A 25,076-nucleotide genomic window follows, 5' to 3' on the forward strand; every position below is an offset into this window, starting at 1 on the left:
ATACCAGACAGTCTCCCGCACAGCAAAAAAACACTAATGCGACACTGTTCTTCTCTTTTCATAGCAATAATAGTAATAACAACAACATCAACATTGTTTTTTTTCTTCCTAGATTTGGATTTTCAAACAGGTTTTTCATTTGACATTCATGTGGTCTGTAAAATGTAAACGAATGAAAGGAATCTCCCTGCGTTCGGATGCACGGAGGTAACGATACATACCATTACGGCTGGCGAGAAATACTTTTTATTTATACACCGAGAACAACCAGAGAAAGAGGTCGGGTTAAATGATGATCAGAACCATGTTTTATACTTTTACAGAAGTGTAATATTCAAACAGAATGATTATACAGAGCTAATGGACAGTATATTTATGCTCACTCTGCATTGTTCAACAGGATTTCACCCTCTCCGAGTCTGAGTTTATATAGTTTTGTGCTACAAAAAAACACCAAACAGTTAATACAAAATATTGTAGAGTCTTCAGTTTAACAGTGACAGTTAAGCACAGAGAGCCTCACAGCTGCGTTATAGCACATCTTCAGAAAGGTGAATCATGTTGAAGCCAGTGTCCTCGATGCTCCGGCCTTTTTTCCTACACAAAGTCTGCTAGGTTGTACAAAACACGACCGGTATTCATAAAACTATCTCACAACAGACTCCATGGATATCGAGGGATGCCATGAGGGGGGATGGTGTAAAATGGGAGCTCCGAGAATCTGTGATACATTTATTTACGTGGTAAAGACGTAAATAAAACCTCGGTAACGTATTTCAACCATTTCAATATTCTTTATACCAGATTAGCCCCCCCACTTCACGTTTGAGTTTCAAAACTTCAACAGTGAGCTGAAAGGAAAGTTCGGGATTTGCAGGCACTATTGGATAATGTGTCCGTGTATTTGGATATCAGAATGTATTGCACAATGGAGTCCATTATTTTCTATAACCGAACACCTCGGAGTGTATTATCGTGCTTATGGCATGAAGTCAAAAGGAGCTGTGTTTCAGTTGTCACAAAAAATACCTGAAGAAGAAAAAATAAACATGTTCAACTGTATTTATTGTGTTGGATTGATTTGATCATGTTGCTGTAGCCTAATAGCTCTTCAAATAGTCATTTGATCACATTAGAACATTACATTGGTCTGGTGATTATTATTGTATTTTAGAATTGAAGAAGAAGAAAATAATGTATATCTGCTGTGGGGATGTTCTGTAAGTTAACATACATTTCTGATATGGGATCGACGGAAGTGTCCGATAGACTGTAAATTTACGGAAGTGATCCGTTGTAAGATTAACAGACGTGTCTGTGAATGGAACGGAGGACGTCCTGTAAATCAACAGAAATTTCCATTTTAGGGTTGAAGGAAATGTCCGTAAACTTAACGGGAAATGTTCTGGTACTTTTCTGCAGGAACATTTTCTGTTTTTCTACAGATATTTTTTTCAGAGTAGGTTCAGGTACAGGTAATACCGGTATACCTGTACTGTCAACCCCTTCCCACTCCCAACTCGTCAAATAGCAACGGCTGGTCAGCGTCCCACGGCGTCTGACAGCGACGCCAGGAGGCAACCCTTTAGCGTCTGTAGCTTTATGAATACAGGTCTGGACTAGTATAAACTAACAGCGAAGCACCAGTAAAAACTAGAACACATTTTATCCAGTAAGAGAGCGAGCTTCAGTTAACAGACTTCACTTGATATTTAAGGCAATGTAAGTTCATAGAATTGTTCCTCTCAAACAAAAAGAAGACAAAAATTAAGATTTATACTTATAGCGCTGCAAAGAGTAACTGCAGCAAAGAAGCTGATTCGTACAAAACACAACGTAAACAGCAAATCCACAACCCTTCGTGACAGCAGACGGTGTCGACTCGCTGTCCTGAAATTCACCAGAATATATCATCAAAGATATGTGAAAAGGAAAAAAAGCACAAATGTTTTAAACTCACACAAACACATCTTAATCAAAAATTACCAAATTATATGAAGAGACACAAATATGAAATTAAAGGGGACCCCAACCCTAAAACCAAATCCACATGTTGATTCTTAAAGTCTGGACAGTTGAAGTGGAACTGCAGTCAAAACCATCAGAGCAGTTGGAAAGTGTGTAACTTCAAAATACTAAATCAAACTGTTATTTTCTTTAATTCCTCACGTTAAAACATTGAGATTCATAAACAAAGATTCTATGGCATTGTAAAACTACTTGTATTTTGATATATACATTTATTTATGGCCATGGTTACAGTTTTGTTAAAGACTTTTGTAACTGGATGCGCCAGATCGGAAATCCGATGTGTATTTACAAAACAACAACACAGAGGCTTCAGAGTCCGAAACCAAGATGGCGAACTCGACCGCTGTCAGCGCAGACCAGATCCACTCCTTCCGTTTTTACCTTCACAATAAAAGCCCTAGACATATAATACGCAGGCGAGTATGTAAAGGCCTTTAGATTTGTTATGTGAGAAACACAATTCCAGTTAAGAACATGAGTAATTCATATTATATTTATCATTCCATCATAATGGTTCATATTTTTTATATTTATGTCAGTTTAAAGGTCAACTAAGTGTGCCAGAAGATGTCCAACAGTTTGAATACTGTATGTAGTATAACTGTCCAGGAAAATGAAAATGTGGTTCATGTTTCAGGGTTGATTTCCACTTTAAGACACGAAGAAGAGAGAGAGAGCCCCTTTGTCCCTTTGGAGTGGGGTCAGAGCACCGTGACCCCGTCCTCCTGCTCTGCCACCGCGGTGCCGGGAGTCTAAAATGAGTCGCGGATAGCACCCCTAATCACCCCAACCCACCCAAACCCAACCCAACCCAACCCAACCCAACCCAACCCAATCCAACCCAACCCAACCCAACCCAACCCAACCCAATCCAACCCAACCCCGCCCAATGAAAATGTCCCGACCACAAAATATGTGAAACCCCGGAGTTCACCGCCAAACATTACCGATCTCAACCTCGACCCGAACCCCCCGTCAGTTTCACCTCTCATCCCCCAAACCTGACAGCAGCTACAGACCTGGGACAGCACACCCAGATGTGTCATTTTCAAAACATCTGTGATTATATTTGTCATTATGTACTGGTAGACGTCAAGGAGAATAGAACCACAAGCTTTGGTTGTAGTTAAACAGGATTTCTCAGATGGTGCTGTAGATAAATATCTAATGTTGTCATATTTATATTACACCTGTCCTTTCCACAGTGGGTCACATTTAGTAGCTTGAGTAACTGATGGTGACCTCCCTTTCAACCTGAGACTGTATTATTTTACTAGAAAGTGTTAAACTAATCATATCCCTACAATTGTGGTGATAATTTCAACGTTACCACCAAAACAGTCAGAGCTTCAGGTGTTGGGCAGTTACACATTGAGTCCCTAACAGATCAAAATATGGTTTGGAATTGGAGTTAAACAGAAATGTATAAGAACTAGAGCTTGAGGTGGTGTTTTTCTGAAACAGGTACAAGAATGAAGGTTTTTTCCCCTCTTAGTTTATGAAAAGGTACTCTTGATGGAAGCTAAAATCCGATCAGTGGTTTCTGTTTGTACTCAAACAATATGCAAAGATTCAAAACTAGGATTCAATCGGAGTCACAAGCAGAATCAGAACAGATGAAATCCTAAAGATAGGTAGCAGCCCCGTCTCCTCAGTCATGTTCCCATATGACTAAACTGCAATTTCAATCATGTTTGTAGGGAAACATATTTTCTCCCGGATTACGGTCACAGTTTTAAACACATGATCAACGTTGTACATTGAAACTAAATAAAACAAAAACCCAACTAAACTACTTGGTTATGTTGGTTAATATTAAGGATTGGCTTAAAATGAGCTTTGTTATGTTATTCAAGCTGCGGACGCAAATTGAAATAAGTGAACGTTTTGCTTTCACACGGGACACGACTGCGGTCTCCTGGGTGAAAGTCCTGCGTTGGTTGACTATCATTACATTATTTATTATCATTGCGTATTTGTGATATGTCAAAAACAAATGCAATGACAACAACAAAATATGTTCTATCCCTCTAAACATAACTCACAATGCAGTTTGGTTGTATGGAAAGGTCATTTTGGGAGACAGGTCATAGAAAGTCATCATCATTACTAGCAAACATTCAGTAACTGTGGCAATGTTGGCTCAATGTGTGTAGCTCTGCTATCAGGTTCGGGCTATAGTGTGTATCTCCTTGTATTTATCGTTAAAGATACTGTCCTGAAAAGTTCAATCACAGATGTGTTGTAAATAACATCTGGTTAGCATTGTTTTTCAATCTTTATTCCAATTAAGAAGAACAAAGTCATTAACCACTAATCACTTAATTGTTATCCAACAAATTCTGCTTTTAGAAATAAGAACAAGAAGAAGAAGAAGCAGAAGAAGAAGAAGAAGAAGCAGAATAAGAATAAGAAGAAGAAGAAGAAGAAGAAGAAGAAGAAGAAGAAGAAGAAGAAGAAGAAGCAGAAGAGGCAGAGGAGTTAATACCAGGCTTGGCTTGTCCCAAACACTGATTCTGTTGTTCACTTTTTGCTGTTTCTTTAGGTTACGATCCCACCAGTCGTCCCCAGCCCCAAACTCTAACCCCCCCCCCAGGAGGTGATCATAGAAAGTTTTCAAAAATCACAATAAGAATCTTGGAGGTTCCTCAGGCTTATTTTGCTGCAGAACAACACATTGAGAAACGTCGCTCCTATACGAGAAATAACATTCATGTGACCCCTCCGGGTCCACGGACACAGTTTAAGAAATATTGTTCATAAGTAGCTCGTTGCACGTTGTTCTTTTGTTCTTTTGTTCTTTTCCTCATGCCGGCTATCGTTAGCATATATTACATCCAACTTCCTGTCTGCAGGCTGAAATATCACATTATACTTAGTGTGCCCATTTAAGTCCTTAAAAGGGGCTCAGCAGCATATTCCCATTGTTTTAGAGAAACCATCACAATAAAGACCCCTTACTGGTGATCAGTGTGGGACACTCTCATGACATAAAGTCCTTTAGTCGGAAACATCAACTGATAAAGACACAATAAACTGCAGTGAAAGAGTTCTTTCTGTATTTCACACTTCCAGGAAGTTTGACTCTTCCTCGGCGAGTCCTCAGTCAGCGGTTCTTACCGCCACGATCCGTCCTTCCAATGCTGTTTCTATTCTTCCACAAGCATCAAAGTAGTGCATGGTGTTTTTTTGAATTCTTATTTTGGTATCTGCACTCCTTCTATTAATCCCATGCTGTTCATACGCTCTCTCAAACCCCTGCCTCCTCATACCCGAGTACAGATGTGCAGCAGCTGGGTACCAGCCTCAGTATGGTACAGATAGGCTGTTTGTTTTTGGAGCTGCAATACGTGTCGAATAATGCGGTTCTGTGTTAACGTCCACATAAAGATAGTCGGATCACATTACAAAATATCTTACCGCCTCCGTGGAGTTCGGGTCGTACTAGTCCATAATGGTCTGAGCTCGTCCCATACCATACATGGAACCATCTCCTACCCGGATGTCAACCACCCGGGGAGGGTCCCACTCTATGTCTCCCTCCAGCCATATACTGAAAGCACCGTATGTTTGTCATCCCGGTCCATAATCCTAAATTCTTTTCCTTTCGACTCCATCCTCCTCATCTCCCTCCCCCCCACCCCAGGCCAGTCTTCTAGTTGGGGGGCGGGGGGGCTCGTGCCGCTATAGAGCTGTAATCTGAGTCAATTCTGTGTTGGAGTTCCCTGTCCCATGGTGCTGTCCCCTGTGTTGGGGGTCTACCCCCACCAAGGGGAGCTCCACGTCTAGTCATGCTGGATTAGGTGTCCCTCCTCCATGCCCCCCGCCATCAGCCTTGCAGCTGTACGCCGCCGCCACCTCCCTAGCGATGCTCCTCATCCTGCCCGACTGCTGGGTGTCGAGGCGGAACGGCGACGGGTTGCAGAACTCGCGGAAGCAGCGCTTGAAGTTCTCATCCAGGAAGGCGTAGAGCACGGGATTCAAGCTGCTGTTGACGTAGCCCAGCGCGATGCAGAAGTGCATCAGGACCAGCGTGAACAAGCTGCTCAGGTTGAAGCCCAGCGACTGAGCCAGGACCATGATCTGGATGGGGGTCCAACAGACGACGAAGGCCGCCACCACCACCAGGACCATCCTGGTGATACGCCGCAGGTTGCGGTCCTTTTCCTTGGAGCCGGACAGGATGCGAACGTTGCGCAGGCGCTTGACCATCAGGCTGTAGCAGATGCTGATGATAGCGACGGGGATGAGGAAGGAGAAGAGGAAGACGCAGGTGCCGAAGACAGGATCCCATTGACTCCTTGGATCAGGTAAAACCACGATGCACTCAACGCCTAGATGCATTGGAGAAGAGGAAGAGGATGTATACGTTAAATATGTGGTAAGAAGCAGACTGAACAAGTAGGTCTTTTGCCCATATCATCATAAAGACTGGAAGAAGGGGAAACGGCTCGTCTTCATCTTTCAAAAGTGAAACAATATGATAAATTATACAATCAGTTACACATTGGAGTTGTTTCTTGAGTCACCACTGTTCAGAAAAGCCCTGGCGACTCCTCGATGGACTGGTGACTAGCTTGCTAGTCCTCAAATCAGCAGTGAACAGCTGTGGAGATGCTGGTAGGTCTAGTGTCCCCCTGCTTCCAGTCTTTGTGCTAAGCTAGGCTAAACAAGTCAGGATGCACAGAGAAGGAACTGATATCTGTTTTCTAAAGTGACTGACGTGTATTTCCAAAAATAAACCTTTACAAATCACGCAATTAAACTGGGATAAAACCTGCTTTACATATTACAGGGAACAATGTGGGTTGTGTCTGAATAATAATTGTTCATTAAAATGCATATTACTAATGCAGATTAGGCCGTGATACTAATAATAGAAGATAGGCACGCATAAGTGAGGAAAATTAAAAACATATCTGCATCTATAGTAGGACGTGATGGTAGAGATACAAAGGAGACAAAGTGTGGCAGGACAAATGGCAGAGTCAGCTTTCACAGGGTTTAATCAGTTTAATGAGTTTAATCATCATCATCATCAATTAAATGAACGATGACAGGAGAATACATTTAACAATATTTGTACCAAAACACACACCTGTGCTTTCAGCCTAAACCCCGACAGAGAACAGCAGCCCAGTCCTCCTGATAAGACCCAATACATTCACCTCGTTTAACCTAATTAAACACAGCTGTTTGGTTTTGGACACTGAAGGAAAAATCCTCTTATCATGCAGGAAGCAATGAATCATAAATGGAAGAGAAATTACAAAGTTGACTTCTAAACAGCAGCGAGGGACGGCTAAACAGCGTTAGTGGCCTCCAGCCAATGAGAAGAGCTTTGCTTCAGTGTTTACTGAGTAGCTGGGATATGATGAACCTTAACATTATTCATATCCTTAATTGACATTAATTGTAATTGAAACTTTGACCTGATTATGGCGCTATATGAAGGGTTAAGGAATCATCAAAGTTATTATAATGAAGTAACACATTCATGAATGTGCATACCAGATTTAGTCTGGACTAAAGTAGTGGACAGACAGACAGACAGACAGACAGACAGACAGACAGACAGACAGAATACCATCCCTAGAGCCGTGCTGCTAGCGAGGTCATAAACAACAACAGCATGCAATAAAATTATGATGAAATGAATGAATGAAAATCAACAGATTCACAGCTGTGAAATACGAGACATCTTGCAACATTATTTCTGATCTGACTGATCTTACATGTTTTGATTCATATTGAAAGGTTAAACTGTGGTATGGCTTAAGGACATTCTGTAAAACTTGTGTTTTGACAAAAAGCACAATCATCAAATTAAACATTCATCTTTGCTGTTCTTAAAAACCTGACATTTTGAACTGAGGTGACATGAAGCGTTGAACTGCCGACAGCAGCAGTTTAATACTTTCTTGCTCAGTCAGCCAGGAGAACCGAGAGCTCGCTCCGAGCCCAACGGACCCGTACGTACTTATGTTCTGACAATCCATTCGTCAAAGAAACCACAAATGGTCCAAACAACGATTTATTACATTTTCAACATGATTTGGTTCTTTGGATTTCTGCCATTAGATGATTTTTTTTGTTTTATTCATAACTCTGAAGTGAGCAGAGATTAAAGATTAGATGTGTTTTTACATCCCAAGGCCAATAAATCACTCTGACTTAACATTTAATTCAAGCAATGAGGCTTTAAAGTGTGGCAGGATGTTGGAGAACTCTCTGTGTGCCTTCTAGTTACTCTGATTATAATAATTATCCTGCACACAAGTGTGTTTTTAATGAATTAGTGGAGTTCTACAATCCCTCGAGAGCACAACTTCAAATAAAGTATTGTCCTGGTTTTTAAGAAAAGGGACAACACTTGAACAGAAAAGCTTTAGAAACACTGTTTAAAACCTACATCTTCCATAATGTATGTTAGCTATGATACTTTGCATATTTTGAAGTATTAAAGGTAATAAATTCCAAATCCACAGCATGTTCAGGTAGACATTACTCCTCTTTATCTTTACACAGACAATAGTTGTTTGCTGCTATATTAATGCTCTGAATTTAGCTCCTTTAAGCTTAAATCAAAGTGCTATTATTGTCTTATTCTTCCACCAAAGTCACAAGTAACTTCTACGTATGATGTAGTGGTTCTGGCTATAAAAGAAACGTAAATGCATTGTCTTTTTTTTAATTAAATACTTAAACTGTTGCACCAGAAAAGATAAGGCACACACACACACACACACACGCACACACACTCACACAGCAGCGTAGACTGCATAAATAGACGAGAGAGCCAGATCAAACAAATAGGAACTGTTGAAAGAGAAAGTTGATCTATTATTCCATTTGGTGGATGCTTTAATCCGCTGCATCTTGCAGGGCCACGAGTGTGCATGATTTATAGTGTGTGGGTGTCCCCAGTAAAATGGGAAGCCGTAGCCAGTAAAAGTCTTTGAAAGGACAGGAATAGTAATAACCTGCTTGATGGGGCTCTGAAGTTTATGTGTTTTATAAAGATGGCTGTAAAGGGCTCTCTGGTAGGAATGAAGGCCTTAAGCCTAAAGGAAAACAACACCAACACATATAATAATGGTATTGATTCCTGTAGGGAAATAATCCCTCCTCATGGAGGGTTAGTGTGCCGATGGAACAGCTACCATAGTTGCCACGTTCCAATTCAGGGGCTGCATCCGTTGAGGACTGTGTACATGTTGACATGTTCAACCAGGTCTCACCGGAAGGCGTATAAATAACACGATATTACATGGACATTCTGCGTGTCATGAGTACGCAGTTTAGCGTTTATCATTTTGTACACACAAATGTCCACAGTTTAGGCAAGAAAACCACTTAGTTAGGGTAAGAGAAAACGTCATGGTTGGGCTTACAATAAGTAACGCTCTGTCCACAAAGGGAATGACAGCAGCGCGGCTCGGCCGCGTGTCGGCAGCGCGGCGGCTCGGCCGCGTGTCGGCAGCGCGGCTCGGCTGCCTGTCAGCTGCGTTTCTGCTAGAGATTCGAGGTCTCTACAGTTTACATGTCTGTATCTGTAGAATATGTCACGGACATGAAAAAAAGTAAAGATTTATAGTTAAATCGACACTTCCTGCTTTCAATTCAAAATAAAAGCCCTCAAGGGTTTCTTTCTGTGGACAGAAATCTTCATTTGTTAAGGACAGTGTTGTAGAACATGCAGTGACTTGCAGAGCTCCATGAATGAATCAAGTACTGGGGTTTTAATTGTGGATTATTACTATTATTTACAGATTACCACACGCTTCTTAATCTTTTTCTGTCTAAAATAAATGTAAATGAAATGTCCATTATGAAAGGCAAACTCTAAGTAGAAAGAAAGGGCTGACAGCAGCAGCAGACACGCTGCCGGTGTGGATGCCACACACGTGAAACTCGCAGCGTTTCCGCGAGGCAGCCGCTGGGAAATGCTAACGTTCCCTGTCTGGACAGAGCGTAAGTAAACTAACGGAAACAACTACAGAAAACACGTCACAAACGTCAATAAAAAAACACGACAATCACGCATTTACGTGGATGTGTTTACATTGCAGTCAGTACAGGATACATGGTGTACAAATGACACAAGGAAATCAAGAAAGGCGTACTTATTACACACTGAACGCCTTGCACATTATCGTGGCATTTATACGCCTCTTTGTGCAAACAAATGTTATAATCTAAGGAAAGCATAGTTGTGGTGTGTGATGGGCATGGGTCCACTAATGTGACTGTAGGTCGTCTTCTCTTTTCTTTGCCTTCATTTCATCTTTCCCTTCTCACTGTCTTCCTCTCCATCTCCCTCTATTCTTCAGACGCCGCTGACATTTCTGACGGCGAAACCAAGCCGCCACTTTGATTTATTATCTGTAATTTCATTTTGGTTCTACTCAGAGAGGCTGACAGCTCGACAGTACGCTGATATACACCAGAACATGTAGACCTCAGCCTCTAAACAGCTACATCATGACCATAAAACACTTTACAAGGAACTTTAAATCTCCATGGAGGTTTGGGGCTCAGGTTAAGGTGAAGACATTTACTTCCACTAATCAAGGCTGCTGGCTTTCTACTGGGAGGGAAGTTTTCATGACCAAAACACTGAACTAATCAAAATCACTTTTTTAAAGTTTACCCAGACTGCCTGCTGCACACACACACACACACAATCATGCAGTTTCATGAAAACATGCAGATGTGTGCACACCGAATACATGCACTTTTCCATAGTGGCATTGAATACCACAGCTCTCAATGTCTCCGAGGAGCCGCTGGGTGGAGATTTATTGCTGTTCCACTTCAGCTTCTCTGCAGCGCTGGATGCTGCATGTGAAAAGGTCAAGCAGCAATCACTCAATAGCTGTTAGCTGCTGTCACTCAACGGCTGGTTTTAAAACTTCTCACCTTTTGAAATGTCAAACGACGACTTTTACTTCCCTCCATTTCTACACAAACTGGTGTTGCCATATTTTTAAACCATGAAATGAAATAGTATTTGCAGTTAGCCCAGATGAACCTCCATTAGTTCAAGGCTTAATGTCAAACAAGTTGATCATCATGTTGGGGGAAGCAAAATGTGTTATACGGTTCTGTTGCTACAAGAAGTAAGAGTCGGCGACTGTTGTGAAATAAACCCTGACAGGGCGATGCTGCATCTGGCATCACCCTGAAGGCGTCTTTTTCACAACAGTGACCGGCTCGCTGTACATTATCCTGCTTATTACACGCCAGAGTCCGACATCGGAACTGTGTCGCAGCATTCACACACTGTAAGTGACTCAAGGTCTCAGCCCGGTCTCACCAAAGGCCGTATGAATGACACAGTAATTTAACAACGCAATAACAACGCCTTTGTTGCTTTTGGCGTGTTGTGTTCACTATGTAGTCTGTACTGACTGCAATGCAAACACATCAGCGTGACCATGCTGCGCTCAGAGCTAGTGACGTAGAATAAAAAGTGAGAGACAGCTGATGACGGTCAGGAGGGGAGCTGGATGGGGTCCAACAAACACAGGACTTTCAACCAGGAGACCGGTGTTGGAGACCAGTTTGGTTGTTTGGTTGTTGTTTTGACCACTACATTTCTTTTAAAGACATCGACACATTATGGCGGGACTGAGAATTCACAATGTGTGAAGAACGATAATCACTTCAACAGCTAACTGTAGGCTGTCTCCGTCTCCAGAGAATTACAGTCATATTGGAGGACTATTAGAACGAGATATGGACTCTTTCTTTCTTTCTTTCTTTCTCCCTACAGTATGTCTCTGTCATCAGGTCTCTCCATACCATCCTTTGTTTCTTAACCAGGGATGTGTGTCCCATCCTGGTTTCCATTTCACAGTTGGTGATTCTCCACTTCTGCTTTAGTTCTTCTCATTCATCACTTCTTTCCTCTCTATTGCGTTTTACCTACCTCTTATTTTTTCTTTCCTCCAGCTCTGACTGTCTGTATTTTTTCCCTCGCTGCTCTTCTCATCTATTTCTTTTCAATCCTTGATTTTGCTCTCTATTACTTTCCTGGTGTCGGGCTCAGACCTGTTATTTTCTCTTTTACTTCATTTTGCTTAAACCTCTCTTTATTAGCTTTCGTTTCCCCATTTTCACATCTGTTCCTTATCTTCTTGCTTTTCTTTCTTTTTCCCTCTCGTCTTTTGGACCTCTTTTCTTGCTTTTTCTACTCCTCCTCTTTATGACTTTTTTATCTGTAATAACTTTTCCTTTCTCCAATTCTATGCTCTGTGGATTTGTTATGTCTTGTTTTCTTATCTCTCTCTTCGAGGTAATCTCCTCTACCCTTTCCCTCTTTCATTTTCAATCACAGCCTTTCCTTCTTCTTTTCACTTTTCCCCACCTTCTCACTCATCATTTCTTCATTTCCTTTCCTCTCCTCCGCCTATATCTTCCATTTTCTATCTGAGGACAATGGCTGCAGTCTTGCAGTGATTGGATCCTGCTGCCCTCGAACCTGAGCACATGAAAGCTGGCTAGTTAACCCTCTTCTTACCAGCAGAGGTCTACTTGTTGTCATATCTCAGCTGCTTCATTCTATCATTCATCATGACTTTGTCAGTCAATTTGTTCCTAATGACTTCATATCATTGTTTTCTGTTTCTGTTTTAATTAGTGCTATTTAAATGTCAATGTATTGATTCCAGTCAAAAGCACCCAATCATTGGTAGGATGAAGGCTGAGCAGCTGCTGACTGAATCCCAACATCCTGATGTCATTTTGGATACGTTCAATCTTGTGAAGGTCCCAAAAAAGACCAAAATGCAAGTCTCCCTCAAAAATAATCCAAAGCACACTGTAGTGTTTGAACAAAATTAAAATGCCTTTATTTTAAATGGAAATAATTGTTTAAAATGAGTTAGGGTTCACCCCCCTAACCCTTTACAGACATAGAGTAGCTAACGTTCTCGGATCCAGTGACACAAAATGGAGCATTTCGTAAGTCGTTTTGGTGACAAACCTGCACCAGTTAAAGCTCAAAGCGTGTGGTGAGGACATACGACCCTGAATAGTCTGGATTCATAGTGGCAAGCAGTGATGGGAGAGGGTAAGCTGAATATGTATGTGGGTCAGTACAGCGGACGCTGGCATGTTTATATCCCAGTTTCTCCTTTATTTGGGAAGGTGGTCCTCGGAAATGTTTTAACAATCAGATGTGGGCCTCAAGTTACAAAAGGTTGGGAAGTCCTGTCCTAAAGTGATGGAGACACGACTGTGTGTGTGTGTGTGTGTGTGTGTGTGCGTGCGTGCGTGCGTGCGTGCGTGCGTGCGTGTCAGTGCGATACAGCACTTGTCATAAAAGTTTTATCTGGTCATGTCAGACACACACTCTCTCTTCCATCACACGCAAGCTAGATTTTTTATTTAGACACTTTCTCTTGGATGTCTCGTCAGTCTGCAGATAATCCAGACAGAACTATGAGACGATTCATCCTGCAGAACGGAGGATCAGAACTATGAGACGACTCATCCTGCATAACGGAGGATCAGAACTATGAGACGACTCATCCTGCATAACGGAGGATCAGAACTATGAGACGACTCATCCTGCAGAACGGAGGATCAGAACTATGAGACGACTCATCCTGCATAACGGAGGATTAGAACTATGAGACGACTCATCCTGCAGAACGGAGGATCAGAACTATGAGACGACTCATCCTGCATAACGGAGGATTAGAACTATGAGACGACTCATCCTGCATAACGGAGGATCAGAACTATGAGACGACTAAAGTCACATAAGAGATCTAACTTTGGCCAGGATGAAACGTACCTACAAACCTGATACTGCAATCTGACCAAACTTCAAATAAAGCTTAAACATTTCCCTGCTGCATGGATTTGTGTTTTTGTGGTTTAAGTCACAAGAAAGTTGGATTTAATAAAATGTAACATGAGTCAAAATATGAGTAAGAACTTGGGTTATGGTCAAATGGACGATAGAAGTAGAAAAACAATCCTATTATGTAACTGTATATAAGTAATAGTTTCTTTGACTGGGTGGTGAAGCGTATATTTCTTCTTTCATATAATAGCAAAGAAATAGCACATTATTTTACTGAAGTGAATGATGTAATAAGTATGCTGCACAGGAGGCATCATGACATCCCATAATGATAATACTGTGCTGGGAAACAAAGTAAAATAAGAGCTAAATAAAGAAACAGAAGTGATTCATTACATGGGTGGAAGTACTGTATGTGACTCTAAATCTTATATGCCAACATCCCATTAAAACACATCATCAGCAGAGTAATGGTATGTGACACATTACCTCACTGCTTTTACAATAACTAGCTCATAAAAGTTATATCACACCATCATAGATGATGAGGCATGGCTGTGTTAATTATATATTGTTATAATGACATATTATTAGCATATCTATTTCATTTTATAATAACATTGGATACCGTTTACATACTGCAGTAAAAATAACAGCAAATAGAATACAGGACAACATGAACACTGACATGTAATGAGAGCGGGAACGCTGCTACGGTTTGTTATTCCACTGCATCATACTAAGAGCTAGATTACATTATAATCCAGGACTTTACATCAGTACATAAACAGTGTTTGCATTGACTGAACGGTGATCCGTCTCCTTGTTTGGTTGAGATTGTTCATGATGGTGCATCTTGTTTGTTTATCACTCTGCTCATTTCCTCTCCTCCGACGACACTCTGCATTATCATATCATATCATATCATATCATATCATATACCGTATCATCCCTCGTCTGATCCATACGGCCTCCTTTGGTTGTGCATTTACAATACTGGTCCAAATCAGTTGGGACAGAGGAAGTGGACTATAACGCTGTCCAGCGGCGAGTCTGAGCAGGAGATTCTGTTTTTGATTGTAATAATTATTATAGTAATCATTTGTTTCATTACTTTGGTTTGTGTTTCTTTTTAATCCATGCTTCCTTTTAAGTAATATCAAACTTCACTGCAGATGGTTAACATTGTGAAATGATCAATTAGGTTTAGGCAAACACATCTTTACTATTGACACCATCTTTCAGCCATCATTCTCCTTTTGGACTGAAATGTAGCTGTGGATGTTAGACGAGGGTAAAGCAACAAGTCCCACAAACTGAACAGTGAAACAAATAATCCTCAGTTGTCTTTTTCTGCCATGTGGCTTTTTTCATTCATTTGGGTTTTTTGATCTGCCATCTCTTAAAGATTGCAGTCACAGTTAAATAACAGAAAGTTGACTGTTGGTAGGAGAAAGCAAACTGCTGTCTCCCAACATACCGACATCACATCACATCCGTCTCTGCTGTTCACTGGCGAGTCACAACTCACATAGTACATGTGAGGAAAACAGAAATAAAGGTCATTTTAAGCATTTGAAAAGATTACTCCAATCAGAAAAGCAACCCAGTCGTCAGATAAATGTTGGCATTTTACATTTCTGCAAACCACGGGATACGTTGAATGTTGAACCAACAATACGGTTCATGAATATGCTTCATATCAGCGTCGTACCACGCTTGCAGAAACGCACAATGCCACTTGGTTAACGTTGTGAAACAATCAATTAGGTTTAGGCAACAAAACTCCTGGTTCAAATGAGGAAAAAGATCATGGTTTTTATTAAAATAACGATATAACTAGCATAACTCAATAACTCAATAACAGCTGCCCTTACAGGACTTTGCTACGTAGCGTTACCTAAAAACCTTTACTCATTATTAAACCAAGTAGCTTTCACTAACTGTCCCTTGATATACGTGCTCTGTGCGTTGCTCGTACTACGTTGTTTCTCTGACGTATCCGGAGTTTGCAGAAACATACAATACCAATATTTTTTCCTGGCGCCTGTGGTTGAAAAAAGAGAGATTCAAACCTTCAAATTGAAACGTAACCGAGCTCAGTGTGTGTTGGAGCAATACAGAAGCACACTTTGGCACATTCCCTACGAGTCTTTTGGATGGATTAGTCAGAGCATCTATTAGTGCCAGCAGGGTGGCTGCTGATTAGAGCCTCCTCCCTGCCACTGTGTCTTTGGGCGAGACTTTTGACCCCAATTACTGAGAGCGGCGTGCCGTGACTTTCCCTGCAGCTGTCGGGTTATGAAGCCGCTCTGTTTGTTTAGAGGAGACAGGAAGAGGAATAGAAGTGGAGTAGGGTGAACCTTTATTATCCCTGAATGTCAATTAGTTGTTCAGCTAGCGGTCACGTGAGGACGCAGACGAGCAACAAACAGCTGCAGGGCGCGGCAGGTTGGATATGGAAGCAGAGAGGAGGAGACGTGGGAGGAACAAATAAAGCTGATAGAGGAGAAAAGATGGAAGTAGAGTGAAGGTGAACTATTAGAATAATGGAGAGAAGATGCAGAGAGGTGTGGCAACAAGAAGAAATGCCACGATAATGCACATTTAGCGTGCAATAAGAATAACTTCTGGGATTTCCGTGTCATTTGTGATCATCCTGTACTGACTGCAATATAAATGCATCGGCGTATATCTGCTACAGTAAGAGGTAGAGACGTAGAATAAAAAGCGCGAGAGAGCGCTCATGGTGGGCGGGGGGGCGGCTGGGTGGATGTGTCCAACAGACAGCAGACCTTTAACCAGGAGACCGTTGTTGTTGTTTTGCGAGTTAGCTTAGGGACATTTGTGACGATGTAAATGTGTTTTTTAGTATGTGTGTTCTCTGGAGTTGTGTTACGTTGTTTACTAAGTATTTGACTTAGTTTACTTATTTTAAGCCCTAACGTGACATTATTCCTAAACCTAAGAGGTTTTGTTGCCTGAACCTTAAAGTGAGTGGTTTTGTAGGTTGGACAAAGAATGAAGGGACAAGAGGATGAGATGTGAAGGTTAAAACATGTGATGACTAATAAATGAAAATGAAATGAAGGAGCTGAGAATGAGATGAAGATGAGGATGAGAATGAAATGAAATGAAAGTAGAGACTGAAGAGGACGATGGAGAAACTGATAATGACATAAATGAGTTGAGAATGGAAAACAAATCAAATGAAGCAGATGACAATAAGATATGAATGAAATGAGAAATAAATAAGGAGATGAACGAGTTCAGGATGAAATGAAGCAGACGAAGTGAGAGAGAAATGAGGAGGAGATTGAGATGAAAATGTCTCACATGAGAATCCGAATGGCGTGAAGGGGATGACAATAAGATGAAAATGAAATGAAGGAGAAAGGAATAAAGTGAAAAGAAGGAATGAGATAAAGGGAGAGAGGAAGGAGAAAGGAAAAGATAGAAGAAGTAACAGAAGAAGTCAAGCAGAGATGAATGGAGTCGGCAGGAGAGCAGAGATGTAGCTCAGCTGTAGAGTAGACTAATAAAAATGATTGTAGGATTAGAACGTAGCTGCAGGCGAAGACTGGATCAATATGGAACCACTAGACCTCCCGTTCCCCTGCTAGCTACAACATATTACTCCATTTAACTGCAAAGTGGTCCTGATTACAGCCAGGCTGTGTGGACATGTGGGAAATCACCCATTCTTTTCTTTATGTTTAGCGCTAACATTAATATAACACATTATTATTCTTTCTGCCCCACCAGTACATCTTCCATATTCACATTCTATGTGCAGTAATTATCAAACTGATCAACATTACACAGAAAGAGAGAGAGTAGGAATAAGAGTCTGAAGATGAGATGTCTTTGTAAGGCTGGAGTTCAGTGACGGAGGTTCTCAGAGGGGAAATCAATCCAACAGACAGGCCAAAGCCCGACCGTGCAAACCTTTAAAAACCAGCAGCCAAATCAATTCTACCATTGACAGGCCAGCAGGGAAGAGCAGAAAGGATTGGAAAAACAAGATGTCGTCTCTCGGAGCGTGTTGGCAGTCTGGCAGCAGCGTTGTGCACTAAAGCTGCAGTCGGAGGCTGTTTGGCTTGCTGGTCAAGAGGAAAGCTACAGCTGCAGGAAATACAAGCAGTGATGAGCTCCTGCAGGTCTGATGAACCCAGAATCAAATCACAGGTCTGAGTGAAGAAGTTAAGATATAGATGTATATATATATATATATATATATATATAGAGAGAGAGAGAGAGAGAGGCTTTGAGAGGGTGGTATGGGGTAGAAAGGGAGTGAAGAACATCTAACGCAGACCGATACTGAGGGAGAGTGAGAACTAGACAGCGAGAGGGAGAGACGACAGCAGACTGCAGACTGTTTGGTGATGAAATGAGTCTCTTGATTTAATATTTGGTGAAGGATGTTCCAATGTGTACTCGTGAGTGAAACAGCTCAGCCTCCCAAACACAAGATCTGTTCAATAAATATGTGTTTAATGCATTAAATACAAAAGCCCTGCATAAGTATACTGTCAAATATCGATTTCAGAACTCTTGTGCAGACAACTGAACATCTGTGATGACTCTTATCAGATATAGGGACTCATTACTGTAATGACACGACTGTCTGGTAGCATTGGAAAAAGGATGGGCTTAGATCTGCCAACGTTGTGAGATGTCAATGCATACCAGATAACCTTGTAAGGATTGATTTGGTAGTTTAAATGATATATGATATATTAATAATATATTTGACATGTATCTGCCATACAATGAAGTCCAGTTCATTTACATGGCCTTGAGACTACGTTTATAACCTCGTCATCTATAAGTTTACATTTAAACCTGGACATCTAGATGACCTTCATCATACTTATACTCATCATTTGTATTCATAAAAGAGAATGCATTATGCTTGCTTAACAACAACAGTGACATAGATTAGATCATTAAACTAAACATGTCATAAACAGTGAGGTCACTCTGTCATAACACAAATGAGTAGCGAGCTGAACAGGCAGCGTGTTAAAGCGGCGGTGGGAATAGATGCTATAAATGTAGTTTTATAATCCAGAAATCTCAGCAGCTGCTCAAAACAAAGTATGAATTAACAACCCTGTTGAACTACTGATGACATGTTTTGGTCATCTTCTGCTCTGGCTTTGTATAAACATGTATATTGCCCCTTGGAGGTCATATGGAAGCCTTTGTGCACCTGTTAGCGTAGAAACTGAGCAGACTTCTTGGAGCTGTTTGGCCTTTTTAGGAGAAGAGCTGCCATCTGCGAGCTGTGAACTTGTGCAGCGCGTCACGATATCTGAAGCTGCCGGCACGATCAGATCACACAAAATGCTCATCATCGCTCTCACACGACCCTACAAGGCAAACGCACGACTCTGAAACACTGGAGGAGGACCCAGCTGGATCCACTCAGCAGGAGCTGATGAGCAGCTATAAGAAGAGGAATGAGATGAGTGTATTTCACAGAGAGAATGGAGCTGCTGTTCTCCATCAGGTGTGATCAGGTATCAAAGAGACGGAGATGAACGGAGAGACTGTGATTACCACCCAGTCGCCAGAAAACATGTTGGCATTGTGTGTTTCTGCAAAGCACGGACACGTTGAATGTTTCTGAACCAACAGATACGTTTCATAAATATGTTTCATATCAGCCTTGTATCACACACAAACCACCACATGGTTAACGCTGTGAAACGATTGGTTGGGTTTAGATAACAAAACTACTTGGTTAAGGTTTGAAAACAGATCAGGATCTGTGTTCAAATAATAACGAAACAATAAAACGTACCAACGTAACTAACGTGAATAAATAAGAGCCGCCCTCAGCAGACTGACGTTACTGACAACTACAACTACAACTAATGCAACAAGCGGAACCACAAGTACATGTTTACTTCTGGTTGCACACGGGACACAAACAGCGGTCTCCTGGGTGAATGTCCTGTGTTTGTTGGACCCGTCCATCGCTGCTACCACCCATCCTTAGTGGACTTTCTTGCTCGTTTTACTCGTTATCATACCACATAAACATATTCCCTACCAGATTATGGTCACAGTTTTAAACATGTGCTTAACGCTGTAAAGGGAAACAAATCAAAACTACTTGGTTAGGTTCAGTAAAAAAAAGATCATTGTTTGGTTTAAAAGGACTACGTTTGTTACGTTATCTAAGCTACGGATGTAAATGAAAATAAGTGAACTTATTATTAGTTTCACATGGGACACGAACAGCGGCCTCCTGGGTGAAAGCCCTTTGTTTGTTGGACCCGTCCACCACCCTGACCTCCTCTCTAGACTGTCATTACAAACATATTTTATGATGCGTCAAAAAAACAAACACAATCTGTGACATAATACGTTGTAATACTTGTAGGTTTTAAAAAATTATATTTAGCTATTGAAGCCTTAATTAATAACTGTCATAAATACGAGGGAGACTTGGCATTAAGTTTGTTTTAAGTTGCTCAATATTCATTAATGAGAGCTGAAAATATGGGGAGGGAGTTCTTTCTGATAATTATTGTGACTGAACAACACTACTACCCCCCCCCCCCCCCCCCCATGCCGTTAGGAGGAAGAGTCGTTGTTTAAGAAGCATGTGGACAATGTCAACCTAAATTTCGGTCATTCACAATCCAGTGGTTTAATTTACTTATTTATTTGTGCATGAGATATAATATTAAGTGGTATATATTTATGAAAGTCTGGCAAACAGGATGTGCATTTAATCCTTCTCTGTGCATGTGTGACCTCATGCTGCTGTAGCCTTTACGCTCATCTGATGGCATTCACTTCAGATCTGCATCGTTTTGAGGAATGTTAGAGGAATGTTACTACAGTAGGTCTGACCTAGAAAACAGAGTACATGTATGAAAGAGCTTTAGTTTGCATGTAAATAGGAATCTCTCTCTCCTTTAAACTCAGTGTGGATTCATCCCACATTCCCATCCTCTCATGTCACAGTTGAGTTTGTGTTCTTCACCCCTCAACAATCGGAAGTGACAAGAAGATGAACCAACGAGAGCAGAGAGAGAGAGAAAGAGGAGAAGGCAGACTTCACACAGGCTTCATCCTCTCACGGAAGACACAGACGGAGTTGATGAAACACCACTAGGAGCGATGATGACGGCTGGAGTTAGGCGAGTCGGGCACATCGCCCATCACTTCGCTCAGTGTATCGTCACAAATGAGAAACTTTAAATAAACCAGTGAGATGAAGCAGGAAGATGAAATGTTGTTGTAGTAGAAGAGCAGCACAGAGGAGGTTAACACGTCTGGAGAGGCTGAGCGACCGACTGACACCGACTCATTAAAGGACATGGAGTTCAGCTGTGCATCCTAAAGCCACACTGCATTTAATGACTGACTGACTCCGGCTGTTGTTGTATTAAACTCAGTGTATGGTTGGATTTTCGTAGACGGTTGGTACCGTTTCATCACCGGCAGCGAGGAGAAAGTAGATAGTCGTCGTCAAACACGGGAAGATAGAACAGCCTCAGCATGAGGGTTTAATTATTCTGTTCAATCATCAGTAACAGAAAACCAACTGAAACTTTGGGTTTACTAATACAGCTGTTCTGTGGGATCACAGCTGTTCTGTGGGATCACAGCTGTTCTGTGGGAGCTGCAGGTCCACAGAGTTATTTATATACCTGTCTCATCTTTCCTTTTACTCACTAGGGGAGGAAACAACGACGGGCATAATGTACAGAGTAAAACCCAGAGGCCGGTTAAAGCAACTTATTTATAGGATCAATAAATACTGATATGATGTCATCGCTGCGTGTAACTTTGATAAGATCCGATACCCTCTGAGATCTTTACGGGGACATCGTGACGAGTGTTTCTCTAACAAGCTGCATCTGAAGTCTGATTCATCATTGATCAAATGTTTTCTTAGCATGGTCTCCATATGATGATCATTTATGGCTGAGAAAAATAGATTCAGAGTTTTATTAATTCATAAATGAATGAATTGATTCTTATATTAGATCCTGCAGCTTCGGCTCAAAGCTCAACAAAACCTTCATTGTATACATCAGCACAGGAAGGTTCAAATGACACACCACATGCATCATGTTGGAAAAGGCGTGCACGTCTGAATGCTCAACCCCGTCTCCTACAAAACTAAACCGCTTCTCAATAACGTTTGGACTGAAACTCCCGTATTACGGTGTCAGTTTTAAACCGGTTTAAACCTGTGCTTAACTTCAACTGGACCGACTCAAAGTCATTTAGCTTTTAATAATCAAAACACAACAGCTAGTGACTCACGCTGTCATCTCATCATCTCATTGGCCTGTCGACATCACCTCTGCTGATTGGTTGAAACAAAGGAGATGAAGAGATCACTTTCTATTCTGGAAGATAGAAACATGCACCTGCTGTGTGAAAGTTCAGAACATGAAGCACCGTGTGGAGCGTCATGTGTCACGTCGCAGGCAGCCGGCTTGAGAGCTCTGCACTAGTACTACTAAAGGAAACGAGGAAAAGAGGCATCGCACGACAACGACAACGTGCACTGGCCTGTTAGTCAGATGCTGTGCAATAAAAGCTATAAACACTGGGACAGCAACAACATTTATTAATGATTCACTCACATCACTCCTCCCAAAGCAACCGCTGGAAATACAGCTTCAATCTATATGTAGAGGCTGTGCTGCACGGTAACACAGCCGTGCACGGTAACACAACCGTGCACTGTAACACAGCCGTGCACGGTAACACAGCCGTGCACGGTAACATAGCCGTTCACTGTAACACAGCCGTTCACTGTAACACAGCCGTGCACGGTAACACAGCCGTGCACGGTAACACAGCCGTGCACGGTAACATAGCCGTTCACTGTAACACAGCCGTTCACTGTAACACAGCCGTGCACGGTAACACAGCTGTAACACAGCCGTTCACTGTAACACAGCCGTGCACGGTAACACAGCCGTGCACGGTAACATAGCCGTTCACTGTAACACAGCCGTTCACTGTAACACAGCCGTGCACGGTAACACAGCTGTAACACAGCCGTTCACTGTAACACAGCCGTGCACGGTAACACAGCCGTGCACGGTAACACAGCCGTTCACTGTAACACAGCCGTTCACTGTAACACAGCCGTGCACGGTAACACAGCCGTTCACTGTAACACAGCCGTGCACGGTAACACAGCCGTGCACTGTCACACAGCCGTGCACTGTGACACAGCCGTGCGCTGTAACACAGCTGTAACACAGCCGTGCACTGTAACACAGCCGTGCACTGTCACACAGCTGTGCACGGTAACACAGCCGTGCACTGTGACACAGCCGTGCGCTGTAACACAGCTGTAACACAGCCGTGCACGGTTCTGTATATGAATTAGACATTGAAATGAATCCACAGGATGACAGTGACATGAGGTCCAGTGTGTGAGGTGATGTGTGCTATAAGGCTGTTTGTTGTTGTTGATGTGGTGACGGTTCATGCATGTGTATACAGTATGCACAGGCCAGTACATGCACACCTGCATACAGGTAAATATACATCTGTCTGTGTGTGTGTGTGTGTGTGCGTGAATTACTCACTGTCATGCTCTTGCTCCTCCTCCACATCTCCCAGGACCATGGCCGGAACACCGAAGGCCGAAGCCAACACCCACACACAGATATTCACCACCTGAACACATGATGGTACATTACATCTGATTGTTTTCAATAACTTCAGATGGATCACCTGATAGCCCGGATGTCTAACGTGACTATCGACGTGAGAAGAACAAAGTTCCGTATGAGTGCAGTGAGTCTATGGTCAACATTCAAATTCACCAGTAAAAAAAATCAAATCTAAATACTAATAACTTTTCTAATTACAATAATAAGTAGTTTGTTTTCTTTTGACCTTGCTGAGTAAGATACAGGATAATGAACAGCGAGTCGGTCATTGCTGTGATATCAACCCCAACAAGGGGATTCTTTCACAACAATGAGCCGCTAGCTGGACATTATCCCGCTTCTTACACAACCTCTTACTGAAGAAATCAATCATTTGACACAGAGACGGTCCAGTCAGTCCAGAGTCAGTCAGAGGACTCGTGAGCTGAAGAGACTGTGCGATGGTTTCAGGGACAAGGAAGGCGGTGTGAAGGTTTGAATAGACAACATGTAAAGGTTTTTTACCTTGGCCTTATGAGGAGTCCTCATGTCCAGCGCTTTGACGGGGTGGCAGACGGCCACGTACCGGTCCATACTCATCACCGTCAGGGTGAAGATGCTGGTGAACATGATGTAGTAGTCGATGGACACCACCACCTTGCACAGAGCGTTCCCAAACGGCCAGAAGCCCAGGAACACGTCGGTGCCCTGGAGACATCCGCAAATCAAAGAACGAACAGAGAAATTGAGCTGCAGGCAGAACAGAGGACTCCGTCTCCTCTTAATGCGACTTTGGACGGTGAATGATTCAATGATGTGGAAGCACATCAGAGCAGTGAAGCCTGAAACGGCCACACAACCAACCAGTGACTAATAAAGACCTGAGAACATCCAGATGCTGGGAAAGAGCAACATCTGAATCACACAAGCATTTCTCTTTCTTATCATTTAAAACAACATATACGTATGTGTGTGCGTGTGTGTGTGTGTGTGTGTATGTATGTGTGTGTGTGTGATCCTACATCCTGACTTCAACTCTGCCTTCACTTTGATCTCAACTACACAGTTTAAAGTTGAAATGGGACCAGGAGGGTAAAGCAGCCCCGCGCTGTCAGAGCTGGAACACGGGTCTTCTTTAAGTGGTCACTATGTCATAATGTGTGTAGAAGCTCTGAAGTGATCAGTGACCAGACAATATACTGGCCAGTAACACTGAAAGATAACCAACAAGGCAATACATGACTCAAATGATGATCATGTTTTCTTTCAAATCATATCAAAAGGAGTGTTCCTACCTGGAACGGTAACGTGGCGAGGAACAGAGAGTCTGCCAGAGCCAGGTTGAAGATGTAGATGTTGGTGGCCGTTTTCATCTTGGTGTATCTGAGGAGAGACGAAGACACAGAAACACAACGTTCAGAGACAGGCAGCTCTTTTTACTGGAGCTCACATACACATTTAACACCTTCAGCAAGCGTGCAGCCGAGTCCAGTCTACAGTCTGCAGCCTTTAGTCTGCAGCCGAGTGCAGTCTGCAGTCTGCAGCCTTTAGTCTACAGCCGAGTCCAGTCTGCAGTC

General features: G+C 42.2%; 1 protein-coding gene across 1 annotated transcript in view; it reads right to left on the reverse strand.

The window, feature by feature from the left end:
* Window positions 1-2,927: 2,927 nt before the first annotated feature.
* Window positions 2,928-25,076, reverse strand: part of oprl1 (opiate receptor-like 1) — an 88,664-nt gene continuing 66,515 nt past the window's right edge. Inside the window, exons 3-6 of the mRNA XM_037772415.1 lie at window positions 24,795-24,882; window positions 24,025-24,207; window positions 23,434-23,524; window positions 2,928-6,365 (exon numbers count right to left, since the gene is read on the reverse strand). Coding sequence (XP_037628343.1) covers window positions 5,821-6,365; window positions 23,434-23,524; window positions 24,025-24,207; window positions 24,795-24,882 — 907 coding nt within the window. The 3' untranslated portion in view covers window positions 2,928-5,820. The remainder of the gene's footprint in view (window positions 6,366-23,433; window positions 23,525-24,024; window positions 24,208-24,794; window positions 24,883-25,076) is intronic.

The sequence above is a fragment of the Sebastes umbrosus genome, chromosome 6 (assembly GCF_015220745.1).
Source record: "Sebastes umbrosus isolate fSebUmb1 chromosome 6, fSebUmb1.pri, whole genome shotgun sequence".
NCBI lineage: Eukaryota > Metazoa > Chordata > Actinopteri > Perciformes > Sebastidae > Sebastes > Sebastes umbrosus.